Source organism: Lepisma saccharinum, chromosome 3, assembly GCF_977018435.1.
Source record: "Lepisma saccharinum chromosome 3, izLepSacc3.1, whole genome shotgun sequence".
Lineage (NCBI taxonomy): Eukaryota > Metazoa > Arthropoda > Insecta > Zygentoma > Lepismatidae > Lepisma > Lepisma saccharinum.
This window is the reverse complement of record NC_139231.1, coordinates 48,738,891-48,759,339: the sequence shown is the minus strand read 5'-3', so window position 1 is coordinate 48,759,339 and position 20,449 is coordinate 48,738,891. Positions and strand designations below refer to the sequence as shown.

Genomic DNA, 20,449 nt, shown 5'->3' with positions numbered 1-20,449 from the left:
ATTGTAATATTCTTCTCATTGGTACGACAGATGACACTTACGAGTTTCGCAACATATTTCCATGACGTAGCGGTTATTAAGCATTCACTGAGCTTATGCACTAAACTATCAGGCACGTTACATATTAAACATAATGATGAATCTGCCATGTGCAGATCATAGAGTTTCACTCGAGTCAGCAGTATTTGATGCACTATAACGAACCACGCCGATCGTATTCTTGTTGCGAGATGCCTCGCGTGTATATTTTTCCACACCACAGGCCAACGACCTTCCGGGTGTCTTGCAACGATCTTAACAGCCTGTTGAGACGCTACACGCATTCTTCTGTATATGTGCGACACCACTGGAACAGGCAGGGTAGGAGTTTGTAACAAGCCATAGCAAATCTCTACTAAGGTATCACGGAGGTACCTAAGGTTGGGGGGGAGGTTAGTCACGTTTATGGGGGGATCCAACTGTATATGGGCCAAGCAGTCTCGAAGAACCTGACTTGTAAGGCTATCAGGGCTCTGAATCATCGTCTCTATGTCCGCTTGAATGCGGAGCGCCTGGCTCTTGTGGTGCACGTGTGCAAGATTCAAGCCTCCCCCAGCATTATCTAAACACAAGGTCTCGTGATTTACACGTAACAACTGCCCATTCCAAACAAACCAGTTCACTGCACTTTTCAGCTTTGTTACATCCAGCATTCGCATCGGAAGTATTTTGGCTATAAACCACACTTTCGAAAGAGCATACACATTAACAAACGTGACTCGTGATTGCAAGCTAATGTTTCGAAACTTATTAATTTGTAGCACTGCTTTTACACTCCCAATCACTCGATCATAATTTACTTGTATCATTCCTTGTAAAGAAGGCGTAAATACTACACCAAGTATTTTTACAATGTTTACAACAGGGAAGTGTTGAACTGGTGTGTGTGGTGGAGAATTATTTAAAAACATCAAACATGATTTCTTTACATTTATGTGAAGGCCTGAATACACCCCAAATTCCGTCGTTAGTTTATGAACCGTGTCCACATCAACAGGTGACTGAACCAAAATGCTGACATCATCCGCATAAGCTAAAACTTTTAGCGACTTTGACAGAATAGTTATTCCTTGTAACCGTGCTTCCAAAGAGGCAAGCAGGGGACTTAGGGAAATACAAAAAGCCAACATGGATAAGGGATCTCCCTGTCGGACACCTGTGACAATGCTAAGCGATTTTGTCAGAAACCCATTAATCTGTATTTTCGATTCAGCATTGTTATATAGCCCTTGCAGTGCTGAGAGAAAATTCCCCCGTATGCCCCTTTTGTGGAAAACATGAAACATATAATTATGGTTCAGCGAATCAAATGCACGTTCGAAGTCCAAAGCTAAAATCGCTTGATCCTTTAAATTTTTCTTATTATGATTACTGGTAACCACTTCACGCAGCGTTTGCAACACTGCATAAATGTTTTTATTTTCACCATATACATATTGCATGTCCCCCACCAAGTTGCTTGAGTACGGCATTAAACGTGCAAGCATACATCGTGTGAAAATTTTATAGTCGTTGCACAGGAGTGTAATGGGGCGATAATGAGTGATCTCTGTCGGCTTTGCACATTTCGGTACTAATACTATAATACCTGTCTTGGAAGTCTTGCCCATTTTATGTTGCTGAAAGGCCGCGTTGACCCACTCAGTTAAAGTCTGCCCCACTAGCGTCCAAAATGTTTGAAAGAAGCATGTAGGAAGCCCATCCACACCAGGGGCGGAGAAAGGCTTTGCCGCTTTCACCGCTTTATATACTTCTTCGAATGTGAAATCCTCATCAAGCTTAGTTCTATCATCATCGGAAAGTACTTCCGTAACTGCATCCACAACAGAATCATAATTTGAATTGGCCGGTTGGTGCTGCGAAAACATCCGAACATAATGCTCATATATTGTACGTTGTATGTCCTTAGGTGCTATGATTTTATTACCCGCTCCATCTGCGAGTTCAGTAATGAGTTTCCGTTGTGCATTTTGTCGTTCTTGTATCACGTGACTAATCGACACCGCTTCTTCAGGGTCAAACTGAGGCAGTCTACTTCGAATTTTTGCACCCATACGTTTGTGGGCGGTCATATTTAAGAGTATTGCTTGTATACGTTTAATTTCCGTACGAACCGGTCGTCCTGCCGATGCTTCTTCTATTAATTCACGCAACACACGATAATAAAAGTGATATTTATTATTCCAGTCACGAGACCTCTCTTTACAGAATGATATACAGAAACGTTTAACTGCCGGTTTTAGGATTTCATCCCACCACCGAAGGATGTCAGTACGTCGAAGGCGATGCGTCTCCCAAAATCTCCATTGCTCATGAAATGCTCGTTTAAATTCCTCATCAGACAAAATGGACGTATTCATTTTCCAATACCCATATCCCCTAGGCACTAAGGGAAGATCAATGTTAATTGCCATTATCACCGCCAGGTGGTCCGAAAAACATGTAGGGGTGAGAGAAATCGAAGTAACTTTCTGACGCAGTGCCGGGGTAACATAGAACCGGTCTAGCCGGGACGCACAATTGTCTCTAATATAAGTATACCCCTGCTTATCAAAATATTTATCTGTCCAAACGTCCACCAATTTAAAACCAGACACCAATTTTTGGAGGGAATTAGATGTTGCAAAACCAGGACGTTGATCTTGTGGAAGCAAGACGCAATTGAAGTCGCCGCCACAAATGATATGTTCCTTTACACCTTGCAGTTCAGCCGCCACATCTGTCGCAAAAAAATTGTTCCTCTGTGATCTCTGATTTGTACCTGATGGGGCATATATATTGCATATCCAAACATTTGCCACTTTCGCACATATAATTCTCCCATTAGGATGACACACAACGTTAGTGATGGGCACCGTATTTTTCACGAGAAGCGCAGTCCCCGTTGCCTGACAATTTGCATTATTATATACTACTATAGATGGGGGCAGTTCAAAATTTATCACTTGAACTTCCTGGAGAAAGGCTATATCGAGAGACGAGTGGATAAAAAAGTCACCCAGCGCCTCTTGTTTATTCCTGTTTTGTAGTTTGTTAATGTTAATCGTGCCTATTCTGAGTGTTGTAAACATATTTATTGTAATCGTCCTACATGTTATCAGGGACGCTGAATTCCCCTTATTGCCAAGGCTCTCCTTGTAACCATTATACCCGACATTTACACCACAATACAATAAGACCAATAGATGAAAAAAGTACCACATCAAGTAAATGGAACAGAGTGGTACAAATCGTTGATCTTCTTTACAAAAAGAAGAAACTTATATATACAAAAACAAATATATACTCGATCACTCTATCATACCTATCAGTCCCCTATCAAAAGCCCTTCTTATAACCACAATCATTACACTCTTACAAAAATTACTTAACCTCCTCAACATTACTACTCAGTCCACGAAATCAGTTTGTGGAAAATTTAGTACTATTAACACTGTTACCTTTAGGTACATTGCCTATTTTTTTTTTCTAACTAACCTGTTTATAATCATGTTTAGTGTTGTCAGTATCCACTCCACTCTCTCGAAGAAATATTATAGAATGTACACCTGCAGTATTTTTCTTCTTTTTTTCTATGACGCACACGACAAATAACTTTGGATACTACACTAGGGGTGGTCACTCCTTCCTTTCTTCTGTTAGTGCAGATACCCATGGGTGTGGACTCAGGACTCCCCAGATACCTGTGGATGTTGAGGCAGAGCTCCCCCGGGTTTTTTCTTCTTGCTTATTGGCGGGACGAATCGTGGTCTGGATCGCTTGTGTCTTGAAGAGCGTCGTTGTCCTTTATCCGTGTTAATTGCCGGAAATTCATCCTCTGTTTTCGATTCATCCCCGGATCCACCTTCTGTGCCGGTGTCTACTTTCTGGAATTCTATCTTCTTGTCTGCTTCATTTCCGAGTTGTGAGGGAATTCCTGAGGTGTGTTGTACCTTGTCAGGTCCATCTAGTGTTGTTAAGGGGTTGGAGTTGGAGCTGGAAGGTTGGCTACTCTCTTCATTTTCACCTACACTTTCACCTTGTTGTTCGTTATGTATTTTGTCTTTTTCGGTGCTCTTCTTTTGGCTTGGGTCGTTTAGTGTTAACTGTGTTTGACGCTCTGGATCCGTAGCGGGTGTCTCTATTGTTTCATTCGTGAAATGGGGGTTGGATCTATGGCAATTGACCTCTTCTCTTGATGTTGTATTCGAGTTTTGGGGTCTTGTCAGTACTGGAAGTACTGTAGCTTGGGATACCATAGGGGTCGTTCCAGTGGTCAAATTAACAGGAACTCGTCCAGTTCTATTAACGCGGGGTCGTCGCGAGGGGCATTCTGAGAAGTTATGTCCCTCCAAATCACACCCACTGCACGTACGTACTTGACCAGAATAAGTTACCCAGTACCTGTCTCCTTGTATGGTAATGTACGAAGGGATTGCTTTCCGCAGGGCCATTTTAAACACAATGCGCCCCGTTCGTGTTCTATAAATATGTTCTTCTGAATACCTCTCTTCCTTTACGTTCAGCACTTCACCGTATTCACTAATTACATTACAAATCGCATCGTGGCTTAATTCGTCTGGCACTACATGCACACTTACAAAAACACTCTGCTGATCTGCCCATTCCACATCTATTTTATGCCGTCCGTCTGCATCATAATAGGGCACTTCGGCTCCATAATCATTTAATAATCGCTCACCCACAACTTTCGTTACAAATTTCACAAATACACAGTTTCGATAGTAATCAATTTCAAAACTTTGAACTTGGTTCGATGTCACACCGTACGTGTTATGAAACCACTTATGTAAATCCAGCGAAGTAGGTCTAGATTTTACACTACGAAAAATAAATTTCAACGTATTTTGTCTCTGTACCGGCATTTTTGTCTTCCTTCTAGTCTTTCTCACTTAGCATGTACGTACTCCAAAACAGAGCGTGCTCAATTCAACTCAAGAGTATTTTGCCTTACCTGCCACACGGAAAACAGCGAACGCGAAAACACGATCTGCACGCGGCCGCGTATGCAGTTAGACTATCAAACTGAGCCACCGCTTTCCTGGCGACGTCAATCGACGTTAGCTTCCATCGTATACATTGATCTCATCTTCAGGGATGAGATAATGTTGCTATGTATGTGCTCAAAACGTTGGAAGATAACGCCGATTTAATCTGGCTGGTACACCTGTTCGAATCCTTCTACATGCTAAATTGAAACAACAATCCTTCGTAATCATTAAACAGGATGGAATAAATAGCGGGGAGGCTTTTGTAATAGTCTATTAATAATTTGAATTACATCCCCATTAAAAACTGAGCATCCTCGATGGCGCAGTGGTAGCGTCGTCGCCTTGTAATCAAGGGATCCCGGGTTCCATGCCTGGCCCAGTCCCGATTAGCCTTACTGTGCATAAAGTGGACTTAAAACACCAAATCAATAAATCATTAAGAATTAATTTTAAAATTTTATAATGAATTTTGGGTGAGAGATTCAATATACTAACCTCCATTAATGCCTAGAGAATTATAAAAAATGCGGGGGGGGGGGGGTTGTATTTATATACACGAACGCTCGGGAGCCAATATAAGTTTACAACCTGCAAATCGGGTTTTCTCTACCGATTCAATATCTCCAATGTTGTTTGTGTTGCACCTGATTCAAAATCGGTCATGATTTATTTCGGAAATTTTTGGGAGGATAAAGACAGTCGATAGGAGAGCTTGACTGCTGTTCGATTCCCGGAGGAGAGGGTGAGGAAAGTGGGCTCTCCCACTGCATGAGGTGCATCTACGTACAATGACTCTACTACATAACTACGTGGGAGCATAGAGACGATTTGCATCGCCTCTATAAATAAGCGAGACTGTGAATATGTAAAGAGCCACCAACACCCACCCACCCACCAATACGCCTTCAAAACACATTGCATAATGCAGGTTGGTGGCTTTACCAATTTCTTTCAAATACAAGTAGTTAATTATAATAACAAAACATATTTTTATACATAATTGGATTTTTCAAAATTACAACAAAATAACAAAGCAACCAATTTTGTTGTAATTCTATAAAGAATAAGTTAACATAGGCCAGAATCGGTAAATTTCCCGTTCGGACAAATGTCGCAGTTGAAGTAGCAGTCTAAACAGGTAAAAAACTGCTTACTGACACGTAATCTGACTTAAATTTGGCATAAAGCAGTCTATTTTTTTAGTTTGAAAGACCTTGTGACATTTGTCGAGCCGGGATGAAGTTCTTCGTAACTAATGGGATAAAGAAGAAGGAAAATTTAATTCGTAACACTACTAACGGACTTATTACGCCATTCGCATGATGTAATTAATAAACACAATTATTCTAATTACATGATTATTAAAAAGCAATCATTTCTTTGTAAATAATAATTTAAAATGCCTGTTTTTGACCAATCCCTCCCCTGTTGTAGGTTTGTTATCCATGAAATATCAATCTGGAATTTTTTGTTTCACAGGTACCTGTCATAGAGTAATCTTTACGCTGTAAATATCAATTTTTTTAGCTCCCCGATCGGAGACATCTGGGCTCAAAATTTTGAAAAAAGAGAATCAAGAAACGATCAAAGAGCTATAACAGTAATTCAGCCGAAATACTCTGATATTACATAACTTCCCTAACAAAAATATCCTAAACTTTGAATTTTGGTCAAAATCAATATGTTGAAAAAATACACGAAACATACAATGTAGCTTGAAATGTACTGAAAACAATGTTTTTTACCCAAGCTATCATTTTCTTAGATGAGTTATCATAATTACCGCAACTGTCTACAAAGGCTAAAAATGCCGCAAATCATAAGTCAAACAGGGCCGCAATTTTTAAACGAAGTCATGTAAAGGAAAATACTATCCTTGCATAGGTGTTACAACAACAAAAATATAGGCTATATAAATAGAAAAAGTTGACCATTTTCTCAATTATTTTCTTTTTGGACCACATGGTATTAAATGGCCATATTTTGCTTTAGACCTAATATTAATTAAAATATGAAGTTTGATTAAATTAGTGCATATATTGTGTATCAGTGAAAGTTTTATAAAATTAGATCAAATACATTCACAGAGTTGGTTTTATGCAAGGATAATGTTGGAAAATGTTCCGCCTGAAATCATTCACACTGAGAATCGAACCTGGGCTTACTACGTGGCAGTCCGATGTCATATTTCCTCTGCTTTTCTCATATATCAGTATTTACTCAGTTCCATATTTTTTAACAATCACATTCAGAACATAAACATCCATGTATTCATCGGGATTCCAACCCGGACCCCTGCTGTCGTAGCGCGCTGTGCTAACTACCTCGCCCCGGAGGTCAAATAGTAGACTACTGGGACTCCTTATTCGTTGAAGAGAAGCTTCCAAAATTATGTATGTTACAAGCCACATATTGTTGCTTCAGGACTCTATATTATCGTCTGGAATTTTGACACGAAATGGTAAGATCAGCTTTTGGCAATGAAGACCCGAACAGCAAAACCTAGGACATGTCTGAGAAAAGAAATGCCAAGGGTTTTACGACCTGTCAATCACTAACTGCCCGTGTACCGGAGGAGGCGTGTTCTTGAGAGCCTCGCGAAGCGGGCCTGGACAAAACATCTGGTGGTGTAAACGCTGTGCGCGCTCTATCGGCGGAAGGAAGGCGAATTCGGAAAAGGCCTTTCCATGATATACAGTCTTAATGGTAAACGGTCTTGAAACATAATCAAGGCATTCACGGGACTCTTCGTGTGAACTATACATTTTCTAGTTTCCAAACATTTATTAAATAGAAATTAGTCTGATGATTCTATTGCATGGTCTAGAACATTCTAGAACAAAATAGTGAGGGATTGGGAATCTCCGGCTTCTTTAAAACCGAACCAGAAATATTGCAATTGTGGGGGTGGGGGAGAAATATCCGTTTCTTCTTACCTTGGTCCTAGACCAACCGAATTTCGATGAATTCAGAAGATGGATGAAATTTCCCCAGATGCCTCCGATACCGTGTTTGAAAACCTTGAAATATATATATATATATATATATATATATATATATATTTATGTTTTAACCTTTAATACCACGGTGGGTATTATTAACCTGTAGTAAGGTCTAGACGACAATGGAATGACAATGTTAAGATGAACGTGAATGAAACTGCTAAAGATGGTGAAAAGTGGACTGATCTCACGTGGGAAACATATGTTGCTGCTGCTGCAATTAACCTTCGGGTTTAGGAATGCTACATAGTTAGTTGAATTTTCTTTGGTTCATTGCTATGGAGTATATAGATGGCCAACACTGTGACTTAGGGGTCCGTGAAACAATCAGAGAGATGCCTTTTGCAAATTGGAGATATTCGAAAAGGTTCAGCGGAATATTCGTAGACATTTCCCAAACCCTGAGAAAGAGTAAATTAATTTAACGCTGGTTACATCCTTGCATACTTATCAATATAGCGACGACTAAAAGGTATATGGCAAGTCATTTTGACGATCTCATTAAAAGCTGTGGAAGGACGGACAACCAAGAACGATCCATCATTGGTTGTAATTGTAGTTTATAAATAGATCAGCTAGCGGTTCATCAAAATGATGGGCAGTAGGTGATACAAACTTCATGAGATTACTCATTGAGCGAGTAAAGTCGCGCGTGGTGGTCTAATATCTCCTTACTATCCATTTCTGAAAACTAGAAACTTGTTAAGTATTGCGCCGTGTATCACTGTTGAAAATGTATTAAAATGACAAACACAGCGTAACCTTTAAAAAGGATTCAAGTGCATTCGCCACTTGAAAATAATAACACGTTCATCTCAAGATATGACCAGAATCGTTGTTACGATGCAGCTGGATCTTTAGGTTGTGTTAGCAAAGATTTTTTTTCCGACAATTTGTCTCCTTTCAAAGAAACCATCATGATATTCTATATTGTGAAAAAATAATCTATTTAGAATTCCTTCTGGAGGATTCAAGTGATTCGTACGTTTTGCTTTGGCTGTTGTGTAGATATCTGTCATAGAAAATAGACTTGCGGTATCAGGGAATTTCCGAGGGCCATCTTCTTCCACGTCTACCTTTTTGTCTCCCTTCTGTGAACCTCTGCAATAAACTACCGGCATTATGTCTTAAAGTGTTGCCTATTATCCTGCCTGTTCTCTACTGTAGTTTTCCAAAAAAATCGCTCTCCGTTTTCAATCGAAAACTTTATGTGAGATTCAAAATCCTCAACCTGCCCATAGCTCCTAATATACTTGTATATTATTAGTGGCAATTCCATATAAGATTTTTCACCAACATATTGATATAATTTTTAGCGCGACGTACTTTTTACAAGTGTAGCATTAGTAGTCTATGTTCCGTGCAAATGCTTATTTATTGTATAGACTGTTGTGTGATTGCTCATTAATGTGTTTTCTTTCCTTGCAGGATCCCCACGGTGCAGTCTTGGACAGGTGGAACATGTGTAGCCGAGATGAGGAGCCGTTAGTCTTGCAGCAGTTCCTTCGATTCGGAGAGACGAGGGCGATCACCCAGCAGCTCCTGTCGCAGGACACGATCGATCTCCTTCCCCAGCGGAACGCCAGAATCGACTCCGACATCAAGAAGTTCATCGAGAGGACAACACGAGTGAAGCAGGAGGACACACCCAACTTGCCCATCCAACAGCAACAGCAACAGCCGACTTCCAACCAGACACATCAGCAATCCCAGAGAAGCCAGCGACCACTCTCGCCCCCTCCGACGATAAGTTCGCAGCATCCCCACCAATCGCCGCACGAGCAGCGGCATCATCAGTCGGCTCATCATCACCAGCACCAACCCACTCCCCAGCCGCCAGCTTCTAGAAGCCAAGTTCCTCCTCCGCCCCCACCGAGCGTTACCAGCACGTCTCATCAGCTGACCCCGCAAACTCCCAGCAGCACCGTGTCGAGTCTCAACTTCCTCAAGTTGCCCTGCATAGCCAGCGCGGCGCCGAATGGACCTACTTCTCAAGTGAACTCTCCCGTGAACTCGACGAGCCCTCTGAGTGTGTCGCCCCTGAACCGCCTGCAGAACATGCAACCGTTCGACTTCAGGAAGGAGCGCGCGCACAGTCCGGACACGCACGGACAAACGCAGCAGCAGCAGCACCACCACCACCATCGTCGGACGTCCGAGACTTCCGACACCAGTCCCGGTCTCAACCTAAGTGTAACGAGTCCATCTTGTCTTCCACCAGGCCCGTTCCCAGGCCTCCACGCCCCTCTTAACATGACGTCGTTCTCGGGACTCACGAGCAGCAAATCGGACTTCAGTGGAAGCGACTACGGGTCGGAGGACGAGAACTCTCAAAGTGCGCTGAACCTCAGCCGAGATCGTGGTAGCCTGGACCCATACTCTGACGACAAAAGACGGCAGCATCACCTTCGCAAAGCTTCCACCCCTATGAAGCGACAGTGGGCTCCCATAAACCTAGGCACGCAGCTCATCAACCCCGCGACAGGAAAGAAACGTGTACAGTGTAACGTATGTCTCAAGACCTTCTGTGATAAGGGCGCCCTCAAGATCCACTTCTCGGCGGTCCACCTTCGCGAAATGCACAAGTGCACGGTGGAGGGTTGCAACATGATGTTCAGTTCGCGAAGGAGTCGCAACAGACACAGCGCCAACCCCAACCCGAAGCTACACTCTCCTCACTTGCGACGCAAGATCTCCCCTCACGACGGACGCAGCGCTCAGCCACATCCCCTCCTCATACCTCAGTCACTCAATTTACCCACCTTGAACCCTCTCGCCGGAGGTCCGCTTCCTCTGGGTGGTACTTTCAACCCCATGACGTCCTTCCCACTTCTGACACCACCCCCAGATCTTCAGCGTCACCATTCGGCAGACTTGAAACAAAGCCTTGATCTCAGCATGCCACGGTACGAAGATTCCGACAGGAGGATGGATCTCAGCGTGCAGAGCAACACCACCACATCCTCGGACGACGTAGCCTTCTCCATGAACACAAATCCGGACGGCGACCAGGAGGGTATTGAGGGAGACACGGATGACGTGGATGATGCCGTTGGTGGTGGAGAAGGCGATGAGGCACTGGATGCTCGGAAAGACAGGCTGGATGATGAGAGAGAGATCAATAACGTGAAGAGGGTCAAACTGTCGGACTCTGACATGGATGAGGAGATGAGCAACTTGGATAGTAACGACTCACTGAGCGTCGACAACCAAAGCCTGAAGGAGGAGAGCATCGAGAATATTGAAAATACTTCTTCCAAGGGAGTCCGTAAGAGGAAAAGTCAAAATCCTACCCGCTGCGCCCTTCCCCTTGAAGATGACGATGATCTCTCAAGTGACGATTCTTCAAACGACGTTGTATTCGCTGAAGACCTTAGAGAAGAGATGAGAAGGGAGGGTAGATACCGAGAGGAAGAAAAGGAGGAGCCACCGCAGGTGCAAAATATGGAACAGGAATCTGAAGAGAAGGTTGACAAGGAGGAGAGTCCTCCAGAAATCAAAATGGAGAAAGAGTCTGATGTTAAGATGGAAGAAGTGGAAAAGGAAGACACTGAGAAAGGAGATGACATGAAGGAAGACGACAGCAAGAAGGATGAAAATGGTGAAATTATCGAAGACGAGGAGGCGGAAGAATCTCAAAACAACAATGACCAAAATGAAATTAAAACCAGTTTGGCCCCTCTGATACCGGCAGATAAGATGAAAAAGGAAAGGACGGAGAAACACGACAGCGACGCGCTTTCGTCGGAGAAGAACGCTCCGGAATCCGCCAGCGAGGAGTCCCTCGATTCCTCGAACGCTCTGAGGCAGCTGGAGAGCTTGTCGCAAGGACACTTCGGTGATCTCGTCTCTCGGAACTTGGTTCCTCAGCCGTCGCTACTTCCAGGCTCTCTGCAGTTTCCCATGGGTCTTGTCGGAGGATTGACCGGACCTCCCAGCCCGGCCAAGTCTTTGGACAAGGACAGCAACGCCGACAGAGCCGGCAGCGGTTCCATTTCGAACCCTGGTTCCCCTTCGGGGGACAGCCAGAACGCACTCTCTCATTCCATGTCCCACTTCAGGGACACGTCTTTCATCGGATCGGTGGACGTCCCCATCGACAAGGACAACCCGCGGAGGTGCACGGCGTGCGGGAAGATCTTCCAGAACCACTTCGGCGTCAAGACGCACTATCAGAACGTGCATCTGAAGCTCATGCACAAGTGTACCGTGGAAGGGTGCAACGCCGCGTTCCCGTCGAAGCGCAGCCGGGACAGGCACAGCGCCAACCTCAATCTTCACCGGAAGCTCCTCTCGACGTCCTCCGACAAGACCGGCCTATTCTTGGACAAGTCACCCTTCGCTACCCTCGCGAGCAATCCCTCGCTCCACAGCGAGTTCCTAGCCCGTCTGTACGCCGACACCCAAGCTCTGCCGCTCAACTTAGAAGCGTACAAACACCTTCCCACCAGCCTAGCGGAGCAGATGATCGTCAACGGGGACCGTCTCCCACCGGCAACTTCGCTTCCCACTAGTCTACCTCCCCCTCCTCTGCTGCTCCCAACGCTAGGCGTCAACAGCATCGCAGCGGCCGCGGCGGCCAATCTCGGAGGCCTCACCAGCTTCGGCGGCCTGAACAGCTTCGGTCACCTCGCCGGCGTGAACGGGACCGGACCGGGCAGGGACCAGTCGTCGGGATCGGAATCGCCCTCGCCGCCGGTGACGTCGTCGCCGACTCCGACGACGCCCAGCCTCGGAGGGACCTCGGGCGGAGTCACCACCCAGCTGCAGGTCGTGTACAGCCTCGAGGACGACCTCCCGACTCCGGATCGAGAAGGTTTCCTGCCTTGCAAGTTCTGTCACAAGACCTTCCCGGACGGTGTGGCGCTGAAGGAACACTACGAGCATCTGCACCTTCCGGAGATGTTCAGATGTTCGGTGGACGGTTGCAACAAAGTGTTCAGCTCGCGGAAGAAGCGGAACCTGCACAGTCAGAACGAGGCTATCCACAGGCAGAGTGCGACGCCCGTGGACTGCTCGTGACATAGTCACCATAACAATCCACTAAGGTTCAACCTGGTGCCAACTTGGTGGTAAAGGGTTCTACTCCGGGTACGGCGCGAAGAGGAGAAATACCACCTTCCAGTACCCTAGACAAGTGAGTCTTGCAAATCTTAAAGTAGGGAGAACAATTTTCGGTGACGAAGCTTCCACCGAGAAAACAGGAATTCGGCAACCACCTGCCAAGTTCGACCACCGAATGTGATGAGTTTACAGTGAGACGTCTCACATGAGCTTACGGGATAAATGGTGCTACCAAAATTTGAAGATAAAAAAGTGCAGACATCCGAGCTGAAGGCTAATTTATAAACGTGAGACTATGAACCACGCCAAAGTGAAGAGTAATTGATAAGTATTGTTTATGTGAATTAGAGGGCGAAATTTTCTCATAAGTGTTGTTAAATATAATTCAACTGACTATCTAGTTGAAAAGTACATTTTACCCTCAGAGTGCAATAAAACTTTCAACGCCGTTTGGCGCTGGTAAACTTTACCTAGCTGTAGCCCAGTGATCGACGGATAATATAAATATATATATATATATACATAAACTTTTTACACACATCTGATGGAAAGCGGTTATACATATTGTGTGATTATTATTGATACGTGTGCACGTGTATAAATGTACAGAAAGTTTCAAAAAATTAGAAAAAAAAGAGACTTGTTTATGAAAAAATGTTTTTTTTCTCGAACGTCTTCTTCAAGTATTATACAAATTCTATCGAAACAAAACTGGTTTGCTTCTTGTTGGAGTAAAGTACTTTGTTCACTAAAATAATATACATTTTTATTTATCTTCCAAATGTCTTTCCATGTTAGCTCAAAGAAAATGAGTAAAAATTAATGGTAATTAATAAGAACAGTGTTAATATGTTACGTCCAATGTCGATTGGAGGATAATATGGCACAATTACAAATTTTGCTCTGCCAGTGATGTTTGTAAAATTGGACATGGGTAAAAACTATAAAACAATATTGATTGGCAGTATACTATTTCCATTGTCTTGTTATCAACAAGAATTGATAATTATGGTGTAACTCTAAAATTTGGTGTAACAGTAATACAGTTTGAGTACTTTTACGTAATTGAACTACCATCAAAGATGTTTTTGTAAACAAAATTATGTTTTCTAAAAGAAACATTTTGTTCATATATTAAGAAAGAATTGCATTTCATATTGTTTTGCCACAGTTCATTAATTAAATGGGCAGTAAAAATTATTTGGTTCATTTTAAGAAAATTGTACTTAAAAGACAGGTCATGGACAATTTTTTTCTTATTATTTTGTCCAGGAACATAAGTTAAATATATTATTTGTACACTGTAAAACAAAGCACAAGAAAAGACTAATTCATTTGAAAATGGTGTATAATATACTTTGTCGCAAATGAAAAAAAATGTATAACGTTTTGTTTGTACGATATATAATTTTGTTACCTAGTGACCAATTTTGGGAAAATGAGTGTGAAAGTAATATTCCGTTTTCATTTTTCTTTCCAAACTCTCTGATTAAAGGCAAGTTTTTGAAAAACCTGTCTCATTTGCTGTTACATAATAAAGTGTGCTGTGAAGCGTTCGTTAGTTGTCATGTAAATAATTATAATAAAGAAACGAGAAAACAAATGTCCGTCTCAGTTGAAAATATAAATTGCATGTTTTATTTTAATATATTAACCTCTTAACCGAGTTCCGTACAGAAAGAACTTTACCCTTTCAAATTACAGTTATTTGTTATTCATATCACGCTACTCCTGTGTGAAATTCGTTAAATAAGGCACACACGGGAGATGTACTACGTAGATTTTTCAGCGAAAGATCTACGTACTGTGTGAAAGTTCGAATTTGTTTCTTAAGAACTTATTAGTTTCAAAGTCACAATATCTTCAGCCTCATTGAAGTACGTCACGCACCGAAACAGCAGCTATGTACTTCCTGTACGATTCTCTTTACTATAACATACTCAGTTTCAAAATATGGTATACACAGGAGTTAGTGTGATTATATTGCGCATGCGCATTGCACAGTGTTGCGCAGTGCTGATAATATATACAGTATTGAAAGGCGCATCTACTGTGTGGACGTGACAGCTGTCAGTGTACTTTGTGATGTAAAACCAAAATATTTATGTAGCTACAAGAACCAGCAGCCGAGCCAAATTTAAGTAGAAAGTCCCAAGGCGCAACAGTTGACAGCTGAAAGCCGGAATTCTATTCTGCAATTTCTGCTCCAGCCTAAGGTACATGTAACCTATTTTGGAATATCTAACAGATGTAGGCTATACTATATTTTGAAAGAAAAATAAATGATAGATTCCTAAGCCGCCTTTCTGGATTATGTAGCATATCTGCACTATACGCTGGTGACATGTTTCTATGTCATATTTTGAAACTGAGAGTGCAATTGTTTATCTGAGGTTTAATTTAGAAATTGCAAAAAATATACAGAACAAAATGCTTGCTCGCCCGATTTCTTAAAATTCAAGATGTGCTATTAAGAGCTTATACTAAACTCAGAACATATATAGCCTATTCGTCGTCGCCTTGTAATCAAGGGGTCCCGGGTTCGATACCCGGTGGAGGCACACGGTGGTTCGGATTCCACTTTAAACTATAGATCCAGTCCCGATTAGCCTTACTGTGGACAAAGTGGACTTAAAACACCAACTGAAACCAAACCAATATATAGCCTATTATACTATTTGACTAACACAAGTGATAATAACATGAGGCTACTAAATTATATCACATTGTATCAGCAAAAACGACGGTTGTCTGCCACCTCTCTTCATTCTCAAGAGTCCCGTGTGTGTGTTGGAACAAAATTGGAAATAGTAAGAGAAATCAGGTTACAGAGCTATCAAATGCGAGGGTGACAACTCAATTTAATTCAGTTTGTCTGGTCTGTACACACTTGTTTTTATAGTCGTTCAAGAGTTGCCAATCACGTAGCAATGCTGTGAGATGCTTTATGTAGTATAGTCACTTTTTTCGTGTAAATTTTACAATCCTGTGCCAAACAAAAATACAGGTGGACTAGAATTATGGAACATTAAAAACAAATGCATGTCGCAATATTAACTACAAACTACAAATCGTATTTACTTGACGGGTCAATATGGTATCATATATTTACCCATGACTCTCCACACAAAATCCACCTAACTTATCTGGAATCAAAAAGGGTCCTTTGTATTGTTCAAGAATAGAGTTATGTCGATTTTCCTGTAGATTTTGGTTAATATGACTTTCCACATAAAATCAATCCAACTGCGAGTAGATTCAAAAATGAATCCAAAAAATAAGATAATCGAATGAGTGTAGAAAATATGGAGAGGTGAACACAAATGAAGATTGCCTTATTACTATGGTGTATCGGAAATTTTGGCGTTCCTCACCCAAAAATGTGTCCATTACCTGATTTTCAATATTATACTGAAAAGAAAAGTAATGCTGTTCTTTGCTTAACAGCCCATTCAACATACTATTCATATGGTAAAATGCTTGATCAAAACATTACAGTTTATTCCTTGACCATATATCTCAAACGATCTAGATGGAAACAATCTCAGAATCTTCAAATGTCTCAATACTTCGGCAAATATTTAGATGTATGTAAATGTATGTACTCTTGTGTATTTATATCTACATAAACAATAATATAAAGACTAACTAATGTAAAAGAAAGAGAGTTCGTAAGATCGCTGGTTGCTATCCGAAAGGACGCGAGTTCAAATATCTTCCGAGAAAGGTAGATATTTTTTCAGACAACGAGCAGGCCAAACTTGGTTGAAATATAAGTTCTAAATAACGTCAAGTACATGCCGTTCTTAGCTCAATCGGTAAGGGTGTTACTACCAGTTCCAGAGGTCCCGAGTTCGAATTCCGGACGGGAATAATCGCTTTTGAATTTCCTCTGTTCTTTTCTACCACCCCCTTTACTTAAGTCGTCACTTCCTCTCAGCTTCTTCACTTTCCGTGCATAGGCATGCGCACGTGGGAGGGGGCTAGGGGGGCAATTGCCCTCTAATCATGGACTTCCACAGGCGAAAAGAGCATCTGACTGAGGAATCTGAGAGGGAGTTATTGCTTAGTGACAGTAGCAGTGATCTGGATTTATCGGTAGGAAAGGAGATCCCGGAGATGATGATGCAGCTTGGATGTTTTGTTCTGAGAAATTTTCAGACAACCGTCAAGGGGAACTTTGGATATAGTGTATTTTGTGTTCAATGTGCTGGGGCTGAAAAAGATATCTATGTGTGTGACTTTTGTAAGTAACTTCAAGTAAAACACAAGTTGTTTTTTTCCTTTGGACTCTGCAAATATTCTACCTTCAAGTTTCCTGAAACTGTAGTTAAGAAAAATTGTCATTTTCTGGTCTTTCTTACTTTACCCCAATTTACAAGGAACTAAATTTTACACAAAAAAAAAGAAATAAATTCAAAACATTTAAACTTTGTGCATATTTTGTGTGCATGCTATTAAATGATTGTTTACTGATATTTGTAGAAGTCTTTTCTCTTGCTGTGCCCATTTTTTTTACTTTTTAAATGGAAATTTTAAAGGTAGCCTATATTTGGACCACAACTTCACAAAAATCGATTTTGCATACTTTTAGACAAAGGCTAATAAAAAGGTGAAATGTTATTTTTTACAATACCTCGCACATGGGTTATAAAGCACAAACATATCTCAGATTTTCATATCGCACTTACTGTTCTTCTATGTAAATTTGGGTGTGATTTATGTGCAAACAAAAAATGGTAGCCCATATTTACATTTAGACCAGTTCCTCTACATTTAGATTGACATTCAATTTCTAAAGAGCCATTCTTCCTTCCCCTTCCAGACGTCCATGTTCCTACATTATTATACTTTCACCTAGAAATTTAGTGTCTTATCGCCGTTATTAAACGATATTATACTCTTGAAGAAAGTAAACTATTTTCAAGCCGATTGAAGTTCAAAGCAACTACGGGGGAAGGGGGATGCAGTGGCACAACCACAGGGGGCAATTGGCATTACCCCTCTCTAATGATGGACGGAAATCAAATCTAGGGAGACAAGGGGTCAAATATTGAGGTAAGAAAAGCAAGAGTAGCAGAATCTAAGAGTAGCAGGACAAAAGGATACTCAAGATGGAATTAGGTTTCACGTCTTTCTTGCATTATTTCTTCCACACAGCCAAGAGCACCTGCAGGGGGCACAAAAGAGAATTGCCCCCTTCGATATAATTTTTTTTATAAAAGAAGTAAAGTGCTCCCCTGTGCTTTGTACCACTATACAAATAAAAATACATTTCGTAAAACAGTGAGATAAAATGTGTCTTTTCTTTCCCGACTGAACTTTCATCAAGGCTTTTGACCGCCCGCCCCTAATCAGAGGGTCTGCACACCCTATGTTTCCGTGGGACATGCAAGCCCCATCTCCGGCTCTACGGAGCCAGTACCGCCCTTCGGGGCCGATGCTTTCGGGGCTCGCAGAAGCCCACAACTACCTTCACATAGCCTACATCTCCGATCAAAAACAATGATGCAATTCCCCCCCCCCCCCACTTTTTGCAACTTTTGCTCCTGTACTATGCTAAACCTTATCTGCCAAGGGAAAAGACCCCTAGTTTACCCCCTAGTTCTGTCACTTTGTCCCCCTCCCCAGTTTTGGGACCCAATCGCCGTCTCTGCTTGCTACCATACTTGTTCCCACAAGGCATTGCGCAGAGAAGAGAAGCTAAACAGATGGACGAGCGATTTGAAGAACATTGTAGGAAAATAGCTACTTCTGTTATTTGAAAAGTATTAAAACACAGAAATTGGCTCGAAAGAAAAAGTATGGTTTTCAAGGTGTACTCAACAAGCTTTTTAATGAACTCGGGTAATTTATACATGAGATTCGCAGGATTCATTCATAAAAAATATATTTTGTTCGATTAAATATGTAAAACAATTACTAAACTGGTAACTGGTAATAATAAGGATTTCATTATCGGCTATCACATTTGTCGTAAAAAATCTCATCGCTTTGGATAAGCTCCTAAATATTAATGAACTCGAATGCACATTCGTCGTTCAGCGAACAAAATACTTTCTCTTACCAAACTCGCAGATTATCTTCATATGACCAAACTTCGCTCTGATTGGTTGTTGTACACAGACTCCAGCAGAGACAGCCATTTGCATGTAACTGCTGTAACGAGTTGATCATTCATCGGTCAGTGCCGTACCTGTAACCACTACAATTCGTCAATTTCCCCTCTTGTATGTAAGAAAACTTTGCTTACTAAAGGTGGAATTTGCAAACCAAATCTCCCCTTCCCCGTTTTTGGGGGAGTTTTTAGTTTCAAAGTGCACTTTAACATATAGGCTAATCGGGACTGAAGCTACAGTTTAAAGTGGAATACGAACCACTATGTTCCTCCACAGGTTCGACCCCTCTCGGCGCACATGGTATTGTGCAATGTTGATTATGTCCAACATGCGTAGCAACAGTGGCATATTTAAGGAGTTTTGCCTCTTCGTCCAAACGCAGAAAGATATGGTTGTCACTTGTCGAATTAAAAACTGTTGTTTTCTAGAGATACTGAACTGACATACAATGAACGTCCCAATATATAACTGCAATGCAGTCGCGGAAATTGTAGATTGGACACAAATTGTAATTGTAATTGCTGCAATGAACAACACCCATTTTTTTTCATTTTATTATGAAAAGTTACAAACTTGTTTTTACATAAATCATATGAAGGTTTAAAATATATTTCCAGTTTCCAGATATCTCAAGTACAGTTGCCATCAATATGCAAAGAGGAATTTTGTAAATGCACTAGCAGTATATCAGAGAAAGAAAAATGCATCAAATTGAATTTATGCACTTGAAATATATCAGTTAATACAACCGTGCTTAACATTGTTTTTCGTTTGGTTCGTCGTTGGTTGAAACTTCTGATGCGATGTATTTTTAATGTATCAGCTTCAAGCATCAGGAATGCATTTTCTTACCATTTGATACATCATTAATTGATACGACTGGTTTGCTACGCATGCATTTCTTCTATTCTTGTTAATTTATTGCTAAAGATCTAAAAAAAAATGGTTCACACAGAAAGTTTAAAAAATTGACTAATATTGAACATCCATTATTTCCTGCATTTCAATCAAGGAAACCTTTTTCTAACTATTCGGATGGACTAATTTTATTTTATGAGATCAAGACAACTTAATGACATTTGAAAGAAGATAGATAAAATATTTTATGAATAGTTGCAAGTCGATTAGTATATTAATAATATTTATAAAAATATAGCCAATATCTGAGGCATTTGGACGTTTGGTTGAGACACCTTTTATGCACCTTTTTTCTTCAATTAATTCATTTACGTTT

The 20,449-nt window shown here is 41.4% G+C and overlaps 1 protein-coding gene across 5 annotated transcripts in view; it reads left to right on the top strand.

Annotated features, from left to right (window-relative positions):
• Nucleotides 1-14,700, top strand: part of LOC145985016 (zinc finger protein basonuclin-2-like) — a 388,343-nt gene extending 373,643 nt beyond the window's left edge. For all 5 annotated transcript variants that reach the window (XM_083118513.1, XM_083118509.1, XM_083118510.1 and 2 more), the window contains one exon: nt 9,461-14,700. In XM_083118513.1, the coding sequence (XP_082974639.1) occupies nt 9,461-13,054 (3,594 nt within the window). In that variant the 3' untranslated portion in view covers nt 13,055-14,700. The remainder of the gene's footprint in view (nt 1-9,460) is intronic.
• The last annotated feature ends 5,749 nt before the right edge of the window (nt 14,701-20,449 follow it).